The 16,529-nt window shown below is 38.3% G+C and overlaps 2 protein-coding genes across 3 annotated transcripts in view; both read right to left on the reverse strand.

The window, feature by feature from the left end:
• The window catches only part of BCL2L13 (BCL2 like 13), a 1,170,396-nt gene that overhangs the window by 200,239 nt on the left and 953,628 nt on the right, over window positions 1-16,529 (reverse strand). The gene's annotated exons all lie outside the window — the stretch shown is intronic.
• ZDHHC17 (zinc finger DHHC-type palmitoyltransferase 17) overlaps window positions 3,946-16,529 on the reverse strand; it is an 81,679-nt gene continuing 69,095 nt past the window's right edge. For both annotated transcript variants that reach the window (XM_049783386.1, XM_049783385.1), the window contains 7 exons: window positions 15,372-15,494; window positions 13,208-13,270; window positions 12,225-12,318; window positions 9,944-10,027; window positions 8,779-8,936; window positions 7,915-8,009; window positions 3,946-7,106 (listed from right to left, as the gene is read on the reverse strand). In XM_049783386.1, coding sequence (XP_049639343.1) covers window positions 6,968-7,106; window positions 7,915-8,009; window positions 8,779-8,936; window positions 9,944-10,027; window positions 12,225-12,318; window positions 13,208-13,270; window positions 15,372-15,494 — 756 coding nt within the window. In that variant the 3' untranslated portion in view covers window positions 3,946-6,967. The remainder of the gene's footprint in view (window positions 7,107-7,914; window positions 8,010-8,778; window positions 8,937-9,943; window positions 10,028-12,224; window positions 12,319-13,207; window positions 13,271-15,371; window positions 15,495-16,529) is intronic.

A 16,529-nucleotide genomic window follows, 5' to 3' on the forward strand; every position in this document is an offset into this window, starting at 1 on the left:
AAGAAATGGACATTAAGAAAACAACCGCCAAAGGGAAAAAAAAGAAAAGAAAACAACTCCATTCACAATAGTGCCACACAAACTCAAATATCTTGGAATCAACTTGACTAAAAATGTGAAGGACCTATTACAAAGAAAACTATAAAACTCTGCTCCAAGAAATAAGAGAGGACACGAGGAAATGGAAACACATACCTTGCTCATGGATTGAAAGGATTAACATCATCAAAATGGCAATACGCCCCAAGGCATTATACAGATTTAATGTGATCCCTCTAAAAATACCCATGACATTCTTCAAAGAAGTGGATCAGGCACTTTTGAAATTCATTTGGAACAATAAACACCCTAGAATAGCTAAAGCAATCATTGGAAAAAAGAATATGGGAGGAATTACTTTCTCCAACTTTAAACTTTACACAAAGCAGTAGTTATCAAAACAGCATGGTATTGGAATAAGGACAGGACCTCAGATCAGTGAAATAGGCTTGAATACTTAAGAGAATATTCCCCAGACATACAATCACCTAATTTTTGATAAAGGAGCAAGAAATCCTAAATGGAGCAAAGAAAGCCTCTTCAACAAGTGGTGTTGGCTCAACTGGCTAGCCACTTGCAAAAATTGAACTTAGACTCCCAGCTAACATCATGTACAAAGGTAAAATCCAAATAGATGAAAGACCTCGATATCAGACCAGAAACCATAAGATATATAGAACAACACATAGGCAAAACACTCCAGGACATTGAGACTACAGGCATACTCAAGGAGGAAACTGCACTGTCCAAGCAAGTGAAAGCAGAGATTAACAGATGGGAATATATTAAGCTGAGAAGCTTCTGCACCTCAAAGGAAAAAGCGCCCAGGATACAGGAGCCACCCACTGAGTGGGAGAAACTATTCACCCAATACCCATCCGACAAGGGGCTAATCTCCAAAATATACAAGGCACTGACAGAAATTTACAAGAAAAAAACATCTAATCCATCAAAAAAATGGGGAGAAGAAATGGAAAGACACTTTGACAAAGAAATACAAATGGCCAAAAGACACATGAAAAAAATGTTCCACATCACTAATCATCAGGGAGATGCAAATCAAAACAACTATGAGGTACCACCTCACACCCCAGAGAATGGCAGATATCACAAAGAATGAGAATAAACAGTGTTGGCGGGGATGTGGAGAGAAAGGAACTCTTATCCACTGCTGGTGGGAATGCCGTCTAGTTCAACCTTTATGGAAAGTGATATGGAGATTCCTCCAAAAACTGGAAATCGAGCTCCCATACAATCCAGCTATACCACTCCTAGGAATATACCCTAGGAACACAAAAATACAATACAAAAACCCCTTCCTTACACCTATATTCATTGCAGAACTATTTACCATAGCAAGTCTCTGGAAACAACCAAGATGCCCTTCAACAGACGAATGGCTAAAGAAACTGTGGTACATATACACAATGGAATATTATGCAGTTGTCAGGAGAGATGAAGTCATGAAATTTTCCTATACGTGGATGTATATGGAATTTATTATGCTGAGTCAGAGAGAGAGAGAAAACGCAGAATGGTCTCACTCATCTATGGGTTTTAAGAAAAATGAAAGACATTCTTGCAATAATAATTTTCAGACACAAAAGAGAAAAGAGCTGGAAGTTCCAGCTCACCTCAGGAAGCTCACCACAAAGAGTGATTGATGAGTTTAGTTAGAGAAATAACTACATTTTGAACTGTCCTAATAATGAGAATGTATGAGGGAAATGGAAAGCCTGTCTAGAGTACAGGCAGGGGTCAGGTTGGGAGGAGGGAGATTTGGGACATTGGTGATGAGAACGTTGCACTGATGATGGGTGGTGTTCTTTACATGACTGAAACCCAAACACAATCATGTATATAAACAAGGTATTTAAATTAAAAAAAAAATATATATATATATAAAAAAAGAACCTTACCCAACTGTCATTGGCTGGCAGTTTGGCTGGAGGTATAAAATCCCACTCTGAATGAGGCTCAGGGTGGAAGTTTAGGGGTAGCAGCTGTGAGGCAGTTTATGGAGCAGTGGACAGACGAACAATTTCTACTGGCTGCAGCTTGCTCTCTGATTATAGCCTTCGGCTATATTTTCCTGAATAGTTTATCCTTTTGCCTTGTTTACCTGTGTATCTGGCCCTCAATCTGACCTTATCCTGGTCCCAAACTCAGCTCTCTCTCCCTATCTCTATCTCCCAACTTAGGGGTTTGTCATAAAGCACCTGGCCTCTCTATACTCCCCCCCCCCCCCCATTTATTAAAACAGGATTAAAGAAGCGCCTTGCCTGCTTGACCTCCAGCAGGTTGAAGGCCTCGCGCACTCTGGCAGTTGGCGCCCAAACAGAACAGGGGGCATCAAAAATTAAGCAGAAGGACCTTACCTATTGCACAGGCAGTAGTCTTTGTCTTGCAGGCAGCTGGCCTGGATCTGATCCCCAGCATGCCATATGGTCCACAAAGCCTACCAGGAGTAGAGCCAGGAGTAAGCCTTGGGCACCACAGGCTGTGTCCCCAAAACAAGAAGAAATGTATCATGGGGCTGGAGAGATAGCATGGAGGTAAGGCATTTGCTTTGCATGCAGTAGGACAGTGGTTCGAATGCCAACATCCCATATGGTCCCCCGAACCTGCCAGGAGTGATTTCTGAGCATAGAGCCAGGAGTAACACCTGAGTGCTGCCGGGTGTGACCCCCCCCCCCAAAAAGAAGAAATGTATCATATGTATACTAGTCAAACTTATATCTTGCACCAACACAATACATACCCAGCGTTCAATTTACAATGGCCGGCATCCAGTCAAAATATAAGAGCAAGAGATAAAAATATTCAGTGAGGGAGAACACAAATTAAAGCCAACTAACAATTGATGTGAAAATCAGCAGGTGCTAGTAAAAGTTAAGGCTTTACTCCATGTGTTTTAGAGATATAGAATGAGAAAAAGACTGTAGATCAAATGAGTTCATTTTAAAGTACGTTCTATGGGAAATGTAAAATACACTGAGCAGAATAAGGCAGTAAAGGACAAAAACTATCCAAACTGAGCAAAAGTAAAACATGAACAGAGGGATCAGTGAGCAGCTGTGAGGACAATGTCAGGGGGCCTCAGATATGTGTACATGGAATTTCCTAAAAGGAAGTCCCACTAAAATGGAGTGAAAAATACCCAAACAGATTCTTTTTGTCCTTCAGCTAGTGACAAGCTGATCTAAAAGAATGGCCTTTTTGAGTATTCACTTGGTATTACACAGGCTTTCCTATCTTAAATTAAAAAAAAAAATTTAATAGAAAACTTCAACCAAGCACTTTATAAAACTGAAAATTAACTGTGGTTAAATTCTTTGTCTTCTTGCTTCAATTCTCGTTGTGAACCAACTATCAGTGTCAAAAGTAGGCCAGCAGATGAGACAAAAGGGCCCTTAAAAGGAAACTAGAATTATTCTGGTTTGATGTTTGTTTTGGGGCATCTTGCTGGTGCTCAAGAGTTACTCCTGGCTCTGCACTCAGGAATCACCCCTGGTGGGATGCTGGGGACTGAATTCAGATTGGTCAAGTGTAGGACAAACACACTCCCTTCGATGCTATTGTTCCAGTTTCTCAAGTTATCTTGTACACTTGCTCAGAAGGACAGCTGAGCACTAAGATATTCTGGTTGAATTACTTTCAATATAAAATAATTACGAACCAAGCCTTCATTCAATAGGAAAGAACTATTTAATACCAGAGTTTGAATAACAGGAAACATTTTCCTAATTTTTGCTTTTTAAATTCTCTAGTAAGGAAACTATGTCATGCTAGTTCTCACAATGTTTGACATGTTTCTTTTTGCAATACATTCCTAGTGTCTAGATAAAATTACTTGGATACTCAAATAGTCCCCAAGGATCCTAATAACTCAATGAAAACCAATACTTTTAAATAAAAATGTATTCTCTTTATTAAAAAATTACACACATACACACAGAATTGTAGATATATTTTAGAATACTACCACCTTTCACTTTTGTCCAATTCTACATTCTATGTCACTTGATTCCTAGTTAACCAGATATAAATATATAAGAATCTCATATCATAGATACCACAAAGTGTTCCATCAAATTCTTGAAGTGACTGAACGAAATCACAAGCACACACTTAGGAGTCAATATTTATTCTGATTAATATTTTTTAAAAAATTTTAACAGATTTAATTTATGTAAGGAGAGCTAATTTATTAAACACTTTACAGGTTTTTCTTTCCACAGAGTAACACGGTTAAGTAGCAAAATAATACTTGGCACAGTTATAAATAAAATATAAAATAAAAAAATATCCACAGCTTAAGAATAATGATGCCATTTGATATCATTAATAATTTCAAATTCCTGGAAACAATCAAAATATGAAGGGGGGAACCTCACAAGAAGTAATGTTCAGAGCTGAGAAAAATATTTTCCAAAGCTCAAAGAAACTACTCCCCAAAGGACCACCTTCACACACAACTCCCGGAACTGGGTTGACCTAGCTCCAACACACAGGACTGATAAGGAACTGAAGAGACGGCTCATTCGATGCTGCGTCCTGACCCTGCTCAGGTCTGACAGAGTCCAGCAGCACAAGAGCAGGTCAGTGCTGAAGCATTCACACTGCTGACACTGCCTTTCACTTACATCTAAGGTCAAGCTTCCCCTCTATTTAACCTGGAGAGATCTCCCTCATTCTGAAGAATATTGTATCTACAGAGAAAATGGTAACAACACTCTGAGGAAACCACCACCATATTCAACTGTTAATAAAAATGCAGTTGATAAAAATTGCAACTGAGTCTTCAGGTGAAGTGGCTCAAAATACAAAATAATTAAAACGAAGTCTAGCCTTTTATAAATAACCTTGAATTCAAAAATTATCTAAAATTTCCCCCAATTAGTAGTCAAAACTAGCAGACATTTGTAAAGTTAACCAATTTTTTACATTCTATGACAAAATGGCACAATGCTATCGCCACCCCACTCCCATTGCTGCCCTGTTCAAAAATAAAGCACATATGCCAATTTTCTAATAGTAAACACTCACATACACGAAGGGTCGTCAGTTTAAAACATCTTCTAAATGTGTGACTTATGGTCAAAGAAATTATATAAAAAATGACTTGGAAATACTGAGCATCAACTATATACATCTTCACTTCTCCTTTTCCTAAGGCAAGGGGCGGGAGTACCACAGGTTTGCTGAGTATCTGTCGTCTGTGCGTGGTACAGGGGATACTAATTTTACTGAGACATGCAGCAGCCTTGCAGGGTATAATGCCTATTAACAGCAATATTGAGGGTCCCTAGAAGCTTGTTAGTTATCTCCCTTTTCTTTTTTGGTTGTAGAAAAATGAAATGAGCAGCTTTAAATAGACTAAACACATATGTAGACACAAAGAAAAAAACTATTCGATAAATTATTTATATACAAATACACAATCTTTACACAGGTTGAGGGTCAGCCATAGGGGCGCCCACCCTTGCCCCACACTATCCAGCCCATGCCCTCTCACGACTCCCACAGGGTGCTCGAACCACAGCTGAGACAGCACTTCAAAGGCCTGAATTTCAAAAGTCTCCCTCTGTAAACAGTGTCTATGGAAGCAGAAACGAAGAGTTCTCGATGAGGATGAAGATGCCACCACAGAACTGATCAGTGCATCACGTGGAGCAAGATTGCTCTGAAATTACTTCTGAGTGGTAATGAATTTCAAAACACTCCATATAGAGAAAAGCTGAGATTATCTTGGGAAACAAATTCTTTTGGACAGATCATTTAAAAAAAAAAATCACGCTCCATTTTTAGTTAAACGCCATTATCTTGCCTACTCTTTATAGCTCAGAATTTTAAAAGTAAATCCACTCTTCTCTAACAGTTTTGCATTAACTTATTTTGCCATTCCTTATAAATGGAACTGTCTGCACAACAAATTAAATTTATGCTGTAATGAATAATATGCACTAGTATACATTCTATGAGGTGTATCATGCACTTAGTAAGGCTTTTCATTTTCAGTTTGACAAAATAACATGACTTACTATACTCATGCAAGTGCTTTATGATCAGACCATAGAACCTCAGAGAAAAGTTACAATAAATTATCTGACTGAACTAGAAATAGATCAGCATTTTAATAGCTGATTGCAAAAAATATTGTTAGCACATTTTTGGGGGTGAACATTATTTTCTTGTGCCTTTGAAGACACTGTTATGTAAAACCTCAGAGCAAGGTTACAATAAATTATCTCACTGAACTAGAAATAGATCAGCATTTTAACAGCTGATTGCAATAAAATATTGTTAGCACATCTTTTGGGGTGAGCGATTTGCTTGTGCCTTTGAAGACACTGTTATGGTAGATCCCTAATAAACCGACATGATTTTCATCATAATATTTATATGTATATTTTGAAATGTATAGAATACTTGTCTGATCAATGGAGACAACATTTCCTGGAATTAAATGCACTGCTATAGGTAGACTGCATTATAAAATTGAGCTTTACCTAGAACTGAACATTTATTATGAGCATGCCATGTTTGTCAAGAGAATAAGTTCACTCTCTTTCCATAAAAAAATGGAGCAAAAGCAAAAAGAACAAAACCAAAAAGTGGAGTGTGTTATGAACTTCCACAAAAGAACCATTCAAACTCAGTTTAGGATCTGCATTCTCCGCAGTGGCAGTGTGTTCTGTCCATGTTTACTTCATTAATAAAAAAGTGTTGGGGAAAAAAAAAAAGTGTGATTTTGATTGTTAGCCCTACACATAGCATGCTATTGTTCAAATGATGTGATTCTAATAGAGAGAGAAAAACAGTGAGAGAGAGAGAGAGAGAGAGAGAGAGAGAGAGAGATGTAGATGTAGACAGACACAATTTCCAGGCACCACTCAGCAATACACATCAGAGGATACAGATGGCACTACACGAGCTGGTACCCAGACCCGGATATTTGGTCATACTCTATTGTGTACTGCCTGGTCCAATCCACGACCACAGGGCGGAAGAGGCCACAGCATCGGAATTCAAAGAAGTCTATGATATTCCTTACACATCCATGGCTGGAAATGCCCCCAGAAAGAAAAAGTCTGTTAGTACAATGCTTTGCAATATAAATTATGATAGTAAAGATTTTTCTCCCCAAAAACTTAAGATATTCAAGTCACTCATCCAAAAAAGTTTTCTTCTGACTAAATAATTTATATATGGATTCCTGTTTCATCACAGTTCTGCCAACACGTTTTTCCTTTAATTAAAAGTTTTAATTTTAAAAATTAAGTTTTTCTTTTGTTAATTTATTGAGTTATACAATTGGGAAGTTAGATATACATTTCTGTATTTCCTCCATCAATGCAATTTTTTGATAAAACTATTTGTGATTAATGGCAACAGACTACATCCAAAACTGAGAAAATCAAAGGCATCATAATTACAAATAGCATGAATTTGGCAGTGAACCTAAGAGTAACTTTTAAACATAAAGTTCAAGAAACATGTAGTCATACAGCACTAAAAAAAGGCTACTTGAAGGTAGTAGACAGCAGCTTGTGAAACAAGCTAAAACTTTTATTAAACACTTCAAAAAATTAGGAAAATACTGTTTATATTACAATCTGCACACAAAATTTAAATACGTATATTTCAACTATGTATAAAGGATATACTAAATGTATATGTTATATGATGAATTCTAAAGTTAGAGTGGCCTAACCAATGCTAGCTCTGAAAAATCTTCAATTCAATAGGATTTACAAACTATTTTGACCTAAAGAAATATTCTCAATATCCCAATATCCTTAAGAAAATGTTTCTTTTAACACATTTACTAAGCACTCAGAAATAAGGAAGACAGTGAACTTATATACGTACTTGAATGGGCTTTCAATAGACGTGGTTGTGACTTTAAAGTGCTTGTACCTTCTAGCATTCATTCTCTCATTTGTAGTGATGCCCAAACAGGAAATCTAGAAGAGAAAGCAAATCAGTAACCGTGACTCTCAATATTTAATGTAGAATAATTTAGTTCTCAAGAGGACAGAAAAAGAAACAAACTCTGGTTGTGGTTTTCCATCAGAAGATTAAAGCAGTTTACACAGAGTCATTCTGGCCTTGAAAAGCAGCATGTTAGTTAACAGAATCAAGTGTAAACTCAGGCTCACTCAGGCATGGGACTACAGATGTAGCCCACAATCTCTGAGACTCAAACTCACTCAGCCAAGGGGCTATAGTCACAGAGCAGTTTGTAAGACTCAAACTCACTCAGCCATTGGGACTACAGGCGCAGACCAATCTACCAGTCCTTTAAAAAATGAGGTTCACATCTGTGGGGGAGCTATATGGTGCTACAAATACACCCTGTGACCCAGGCTGGCCTTGGGCCTTGGGGCTCCCTCTGAACTCTGAGAGCAAGTTTTTGGTTTTGTTTTAAATTCTTCATTACAAGGGTTCTTAAATTGTTATTTGTGAATAAGGAAAGATTACCATAAAAAAACCCACTAACTGTGCTTACAAACCCAATTAGATTCATATCTTTCAGGAACAACAAAAACAATGGAACATGGTCAGTAGCAGGATCAAAAGCGCAAACATGAGAACTGAGAGAAGGAATGGAAAGGATGAGGTGACTAGAGGAAAATGGGAAACTAATGCTTCCAAAATATCAGCCAACTACAAAGCCACTGAAAACCCCACATCCACGCAGAAAAGCAGAGAGCCAGAGGCCTCTGCACATACCTGGTACATTTGGCACATGAGCAGCACAGCAACCCACATGAAGTGGAAAATGCTATTGAGAAACATCCAGAACATCCAGGGCGAGCATGTGGCGATCTGTGTGATGTACGTCCAGAAGCCATCCTGGGTGTAGGTGGTCTGACAATGAAGACCCCAGTCTGAAAGCAGAAAGAGTGCTTAGAAGCATACATCAAACACCACCCAGATTCCCAGACACACTGACCTATACACCACTTAAAAAACATGACCTAGATTTAATAGACAAGGCTAAATTTTATACTCTTAACTAGCTCCATTATAAATTAGTGAGCAAATTTATGAAAGGAAAAAAAAAAACTGTATTGCATCAATCAATACACAGCTTTTTAAGTTGCTCTTAATCTTTGACTGAACTTTTTTGCTCTCTACTGAAAAAGAGCAGTCTTCTTGTTCCTAAAGTGGCTATCTGGGGGGATTAGGAAATCAATCACCTGAGACTTTATATTCCTCTTTTTGTTTTGTTTTGTTTTTGTTTTTGAGTCACACTCGGCAGGGCTCAGGGGTTACTCCTAGCTCTATGCTCAGAAATTGCTACTGGCAGGCTCGGGGGACCATATGGGTTGCTGGGATTTGAACCACCAACCTTCTGCATGCAAGGCAAACATCTTACTTCCATGCTATCTCTCTGGCCCCGATTTTATATTTCTAAGACAGGATCTAACACCACTTTATGCTAAGTACCACTACCAAATCCCAAACATAGTAACTTATTTAAACTCTTTCCAAATTATGTTGAGATACAATTTTAAACTCAAAAATGCTAAATGAAGTTGATAATTAAATGAATGACTATTCATTCTTAAGGAGTACCTTCTAATAGCCTTTGTTATTAATAGCAATAATTATACTCTACTTTTTAATGTGTCTAAAATAACACATTTTTCAGGACACATGATGAAGGATAGTTCACTTAAAAATCTGTTGCTTATAATACAAGCTTAACATATTTACAGTCCACATTTGATAGTTCTATATCATTTTTATGTTCTCCCTTGCATAAGGTACTCCAAAGCACACTTTTTTTAACTGAAAGACTCCTGTCATTGCCATTTCTATTCATATGGAAAGTACAAGTGTCCAAACATTGTGTTTTAAAAAAACTAAAAAGGAACATAATCGTACTCACAAGAAATACATCCATAAATCATCCAGCAGATCATGAAAAGCAAGAAGAACAGGTAACCCATAAAATACCTATGGTTCCCTGCACCTAAAGAACAACATAGAAGAAATTTTTCTCAGCTAAAGGAAAAGCAAAAATTAAAAACAAACAAACAAACAAACAAAAAACTATAAATAAACCTGTGGAAAAGGGCCCATGGGAGGGGGACACGTCACAAATCCAAGACACTTGGACAATTGTCACATACATGAACTATTTACCATTTTTTTTTCTTTTTAAATCTGTTTTATTTTTGAAGTGCTAGGCCTGCCCAGAAGTGTACGGGCTGAGAATAGGGGCATGCACACTGTTGAATGGAAGCTGGGGTTTCTGAATACAAGGCATGTGCTAATATCCCTTCCAACTGCCACCCTACTCCAAGAAAACAGTGCTTTAAAAGTCTTAAAATAAACACAAAAGATGTGATGCTTGCAGATTAACTGCCTGAAGTTGAAAAGGTCTACTGAACCCAATAAAATATGCTTGAGTTTTAATTCTCCTACCTGGCTTTGTTAGGTTTAAAAATAAACCAATTTTAACACAGAATGATCACACCACACTCATTTGTGAGATGTGCACGCACACACACACACACACACACACACACACACACACACACACACAGTATGGTAATAATACACCTAGACAATACAGACAATGGCCAGAAGGACTAGTCACTAGTCTATTTAGTAGAAAGTTTGCCACAAAGTGCAACGAGTGCAGTTAGGATAGAGAAGAGACTACTAGGACAATGAGAGTTGGAAATGATTATTCTGGACAAGAATTGGTTGCTTAAAGAAGAGAAAGTGATATGTGTAAGACCTCTTCAGTAACAATATTGCATATTATAGTGTATAAAAGGAAAAAATAAAAAGAAAGAGAGAAAAAATAGAAGAAAAATGCTTGCCACAGAGGCAGGCAGGGAGGAGAGCAAGAAGCAAACTGGGGACATTGGTGGTGGAAAATGTGTACTGGTAATAGTGTTAAACATTGTACAACTAAATTCAATCATTAAAAACTTTATAACTGATAAAAAATATATTTTAAAAAGAACACTTGTTTTAGCTTTAGTTTTTTTGTTTTCGTTACGCTGAGGGGTTACTCCTGGCTATGTGCTCAGAAATCGCTCCTGGCTTGGGGACCATATGGAAAGTGAGGGATCAAACCACGGTCCATCCTAGGCTAGTGCGCACAAGGCCAACACCCTACCGCTTGCACCATGGCTCTGGCCCCTAGGTTTAGTTTTATACTTGTATAAAGCAGTTTTTCAAAAGCTTTCCCCAAGCTTTTTTATACACACTATTTTCCTGCTGTCACCTCATAAAATATCCAAGAATATCTGTCAGATCACTTAGTTCAAATCCTTAAAATAAATCATTAAAGTAGGGGTGGGTGCGACAGCATAGTGATAAGGCATTTGCTTTGCTCGCGGCCAACACAGGATAGACCCTGTGTTTGAATCCCGGCATCCCATATGGTCCCCCGAGCCTGCCAGGAGCAATTTCTGAGCACAGAACCAGGAGTAACCCCTGAGCGCTGCAGGGTATGGCCCAAAAACAAACAAACAAAAATCATTAAAATAGCTATGCAAAAAAAAAATAGTTACGCAGTTCTTAATCTGTCTTTCTTCTTTCCCTCTGCAGGCAATATCCTTGTGAAATTGAGGGAGAGAGCACTTCCTACTGGCTAGCTCAGAAGACCATATACCAGGGTTCAAACCTAGATCAGCCATGCAAGGCAAACACCCTCTCTAATGTACCTGAAAATGTTTTTCTTGAGATAAGTTTCAACAGTATTTCCTTGGGACAGGTGAAATAGTACAGAGTGGTGGGGCACTTGCTTTCCAAACTGACCCAGGTTTAATACCCAGCATCCCATATATTCCCCCAGGGCCCACCAGAAGTGATCCTTGATCCCAGGAATAAACCCTGAGATTACCAGGTATGACCCCAAATAAAAAAACTAATAGTAGTTCCTTCTTGATTTACTACAATTCAGTGGAGAAATTTGGGAACGAAGACACCAGAAATACCTGACACAGAAAACTGTTCTAAACACTGACTTTATTAACTACCCCACCACAATCAAGGTACTGACTGGTTTATCCCCCAGAATATATAAAGGCTGAGGGTGGGAGGAGGCAGGCTTGACCGTAGAAGAAGGCAGGAATAAATGCTCTTACTTAAATGTTGGACCTTTAAATATAAATGAATGATATATTTACAAAATTTATACGAAAACTTACCTACACAATTACCCACCCAAGGGCAATGATGATCAAATTTTGCTATACAGCGGTTGCACACGCCACAATGTTTGGACCGCACAGGTTTCCGTATCTGTTAATAAGCATTGTTAAAAGATTAGGAGAGGCACTATATGGCAGATGAAAGAAAGCTAGCAGTATTTCCTCTAAGTCAAATAAAAATCAAGATAAAAGGGTGAGACTACTATAGAATACAGACTCGGAAGGACAGAGCAGAGCCATCAGTTAACAAACACAGCAAGAATCCAAGATCAATTCGATGATGATATGAAAGGTACTGCACTTAATTATATTACTTAAATTTTTAAATAATGAAAAACATTCCTCAGGCTTCCGAATTCAATTTGTGATTACTTATAGTGATCAATCTATTGTGATTGTATTATCACTTGTCCCCAAATAAAACTATCTTTTAAAAGGCCAGATTAAAAGTTAATAAAGTTTCCTTTGAAAGCTCAAAATTAGAAAAACAGACACTTCCAAGTGAGTAATATCAGCAGAAACATGTTTCTCTAGTGAACACACTCACTTCGGAACCCTGAAGTGCAGCCTGCTTAGGTACTGCCTGCAGCCCCTGCTCTGCGCACAAAGCATGAGGTCCTCCTGTGGCCTGGCAGCCAATGCAGAATCCATGTCTGTGCTGCTCTACTCAATCTCCATACTGAGAAATATGCGGCCCTCTCTTACCTAGTCAGAACTTGGCAGGGAGCCCAAAAGGGGTCTGTAACATGTGTATTTGCTGAGTCATATTTTAAAGGAGAAAGCAAGAGATCTTCGGGGTAACTAGGAACAAAGTGGTCCTTGGAATCAGAAATGGAACAAGGCTGCCCAACAGGAGTAGGAGATGAATTTCCCTCCCCACAAAATAGGCTAAGAGTCATTTCGAGGCAGGGTCAAACGGAAAAACTGCCCCACCCAAATCAGGCCGGTGAGGGGAGAGGGGGGATAAGAATGGTCTCTACCAAACAGGTACTGCAGAATATACTGAGGTCCAAGCTTCCCGTTTCTGCAAGTTCGACTATTGTCTGTGAATTGAAGGGAGAAAAAGTGATTAAGAAGTTTATATTTATTAAACAAAGTTCAAGTACTACTATCAGTATGAATCAATAATTCATGATGTTCAGTTTTATTTAACCAAGTTTCCATCACAATACAAAATAATTTGCTTTTGCTTTTGTTATTTCATTAGCATGAATGAAAATGAAATGAATAAAACATTTCATTATTTCACTTTGTTACATTATAATTAAGGGACATTTCTTTCTTAAATATAACACAGCACTGAACTGAGTTATAGGAATACCCCTCTGGCAAATGAAGCGAAATCGATCCTGCTCAGATTACAAAATGAAAATAAACCTAAATTTGGGGCCAGAGAGATAGCACAGTGGCAGGGTGTTTGCCTTGCACGCAGCTGATACAGTACAAAAGATGGTTAGAATTCTGGCATCCCATATGGTCCCCATGCCTGCCTGGAGCAACTTCTGAGTGCAGAGCCAGGAGTAAATCCCTGAGTGCTACCAGGTGTGACCCCAAAACAAAACAAACCAAATAAAACAACAACAACAACAACAACAACAAATAAACCTAAATTTAATGTAAAGAATACAGAGATTTTGGAACCACATTATTTATTTTGAATTTTGGAGGACACCCTTTAATGCTCAGGTGCTCCTGGCTCTGTGCTCAGGAGTCATTTCTGGCCATCAGTGGTGGGGGCAAAAAAAGATACTGGGAACCAAACCTAGATAGGTTAGCCGAATGCAAGGCAAATGCCTTCCTCACTGTGCTATCCCTCCAGTCCAAAAACAGCATTATGACAAAGAAAACCTAACAAACAAGCAATTAAGGCCCAAAGACTTAAGTATCATCAGGATAGTGACCTCTGGGAACCTTAGAAAAAGATTAAATCAGCAGAATCCAGCCAGACTGGAGTGACAGCACAGTGGGGAGGAACACAGGAGTTTGCTCTGCAAGCAGCTGGCCTGCATTCAATCCCCAACATCTCATATGGTCACCTAAGCCCAACAGGAGGGATTCCTGAGTGCAGAGCCAGGAGCATGGATTTATGTGCATACACCCCCACCAAAAGAAAGAATCCAGCAGTGTTTCTGTCAAGAGCGACAGGAATGGTTAAAAGATGTGTTGTGTTGTGTTTTCAAAGACTAGGCAATTTTAAAAATAATCTTAATTTACATTGCATCTGTGAATTATAAATTTATATTCCTAAGTACCTGGATGAAAGGAGTACCCTGGATCACAGATAGAAATATTTGTTACTGAATAATGTCACCTGCTTTCTCAATCCATACACTTATCTCGTAGATACTGGGGAGAAAGACTTGGACAGTCACCCAACAAACACATGGTAGAAAGCCTACAATATATTTTCCAGACCTTTATGCAGATATTTACCAGACAAAATTCTTCCCTAAAAGCAGTGATGGCAGCTCTACAAATTGAGAGGAAAAACAAGTTCTACTGCCATTGAGGCCAGAGGGCAACCACTACATAAAAGAACTGTGAGCTCAAGCTGCACCTATGGATAAGGGAGGCAGACTGGCTCAGTGTGGCCCGAGCACTCCATGTCCCAAAGACAGGATCTCTGGACAGGTACAGGATCATATTACTTGGTTGTGGATCACCTGCTAACCAATGCTGGCTGCTGGGTTCCCAAAGGACAAGTGCAAGGCATGATGGGGGTGAGAAGAATGAGCAATATAAAGCAATATGAAGACACAGGTAACTGGAACACATAGGGAGAGCAGAGGGAAGCAGTGAGGTGTAGAAAAACCATAACTGGGCATCAAATCAGGGACTAGAAGGCAGAAAATTCAGAAGTTCACAGCGAGACAGGTAGGCACAGGTTTGAGTGTGTGTGTGTGTGTGTGTGTGTGTGTGTGCATGCATGTAACACTGCACAGTAATAGCAAAAAGGAACACTGCAGCCATATTACTAAAACTGTGATAATATTACACACACATACATACACACACGATGCTTTCTTTCCATAAAAATGACTGCTGTGACTGTCACAGCAAACAAAATGAAGGCAATGGCACAAGTGAGTCAAGTATCATTTGACAATCAAACACATGTGACTAGTTCTGAAGAATAGACACTACCTTTTTCTTCTGTTCCTCTGTAGCTTTAATAATCCCTGGATCTGACTTCCAAGATTTTCCAAAATTGTAGAAAAGTGCAACACTATTGGCAAGGAATGGAAGATGAATAAATAAAAAATTGAGATGTGCCTCAAGTTAAGGAATCAAAGAAGTAATGACAAATGTACTGCTAAGGCAGGTAAAATGATAATCTACAAAATTGTACCACCAGAATACCTACCAAATAAAAAACCACAAAGAGGCTAATTACACCAAAATAGATTATACCTACTATATAAGCTGGCTTATCTAAAATACTGTAACAAATATTCTTCCATTAGGTTCCTATAGAGAAAGAAAAAATGAGACTTCTTTAGAAACTTAAAGTTCTATAGACAATTTTTATGTAATCAATACATTAAAAAATTAAACACATTCTTGAATAATTAACAATAGGATAGGAAACACTTTTGTAGGCATTGTCAGATACATTTATAGGTATTTTTCATGGCAGATGCCTTACGAGTTATACTAGCTCTCAGGCCCTCTAATACAGTATTGATACAAGCAAATAGATAGATACACAGAATAAATTATAGGAAACATAGCAAGGCTGTTACTTCCAAGTGTAGAATGAGAACTGTGGTACATATAAACAATGGAATATTATGCAGCTGTCAGGAGAGATGAAGTCATGAAATTTTCCTATACATGGATGTACATGGAATCTATTATGCTGAGTGAAATAAGTCAGAGAGAGAGAGAGAGAAAGACACAGAATGGTCTCACTCATCTATGGGTTTTAAGAAAAATGAAAGACATTCTTGCAATAATAATTTTCAGACACAAAGGAGAGGAGGGCTGGAAGTTACAGCTCACCTCATGAAGCTCACCACAAACAGGGATGAGATTAGTTAGAGAAATAAATACATTGTGAACTATCCTAACAATGAGAATGTAAGAGGGAAATAGAAAGCCTGTCTAGAGTACAGGCGGGGGTTGGGTGGGGAGGAGGGAGATTTGGGACATTGATGATGGGAATGTTGCACTGGTGATGGGTGGTGTTCTTTACATGACTGAAACCCAAATACAATCATGTATGTACTCAAGGTGTCTAAATAATATAATATGTCTAAATATATATATATATATTATAAAAAAGCAGAGCCATAAATACTC

The sequence above is a fragment of the Suncus etruscus genome, chromosome 11 (assembly GCF_024139225.1).
Source record: "Suncus etruscus isolate mSunEtr1 chromosome 11, mSunEtr1.pri.cur, whole genome shotgun sequence".
Lineage (NCBI taxonomy): Eukaryota > Metazoa > Chordata > Mammalia > Eulipotyphla > Soricidae > Suncus > Suncus etruscus.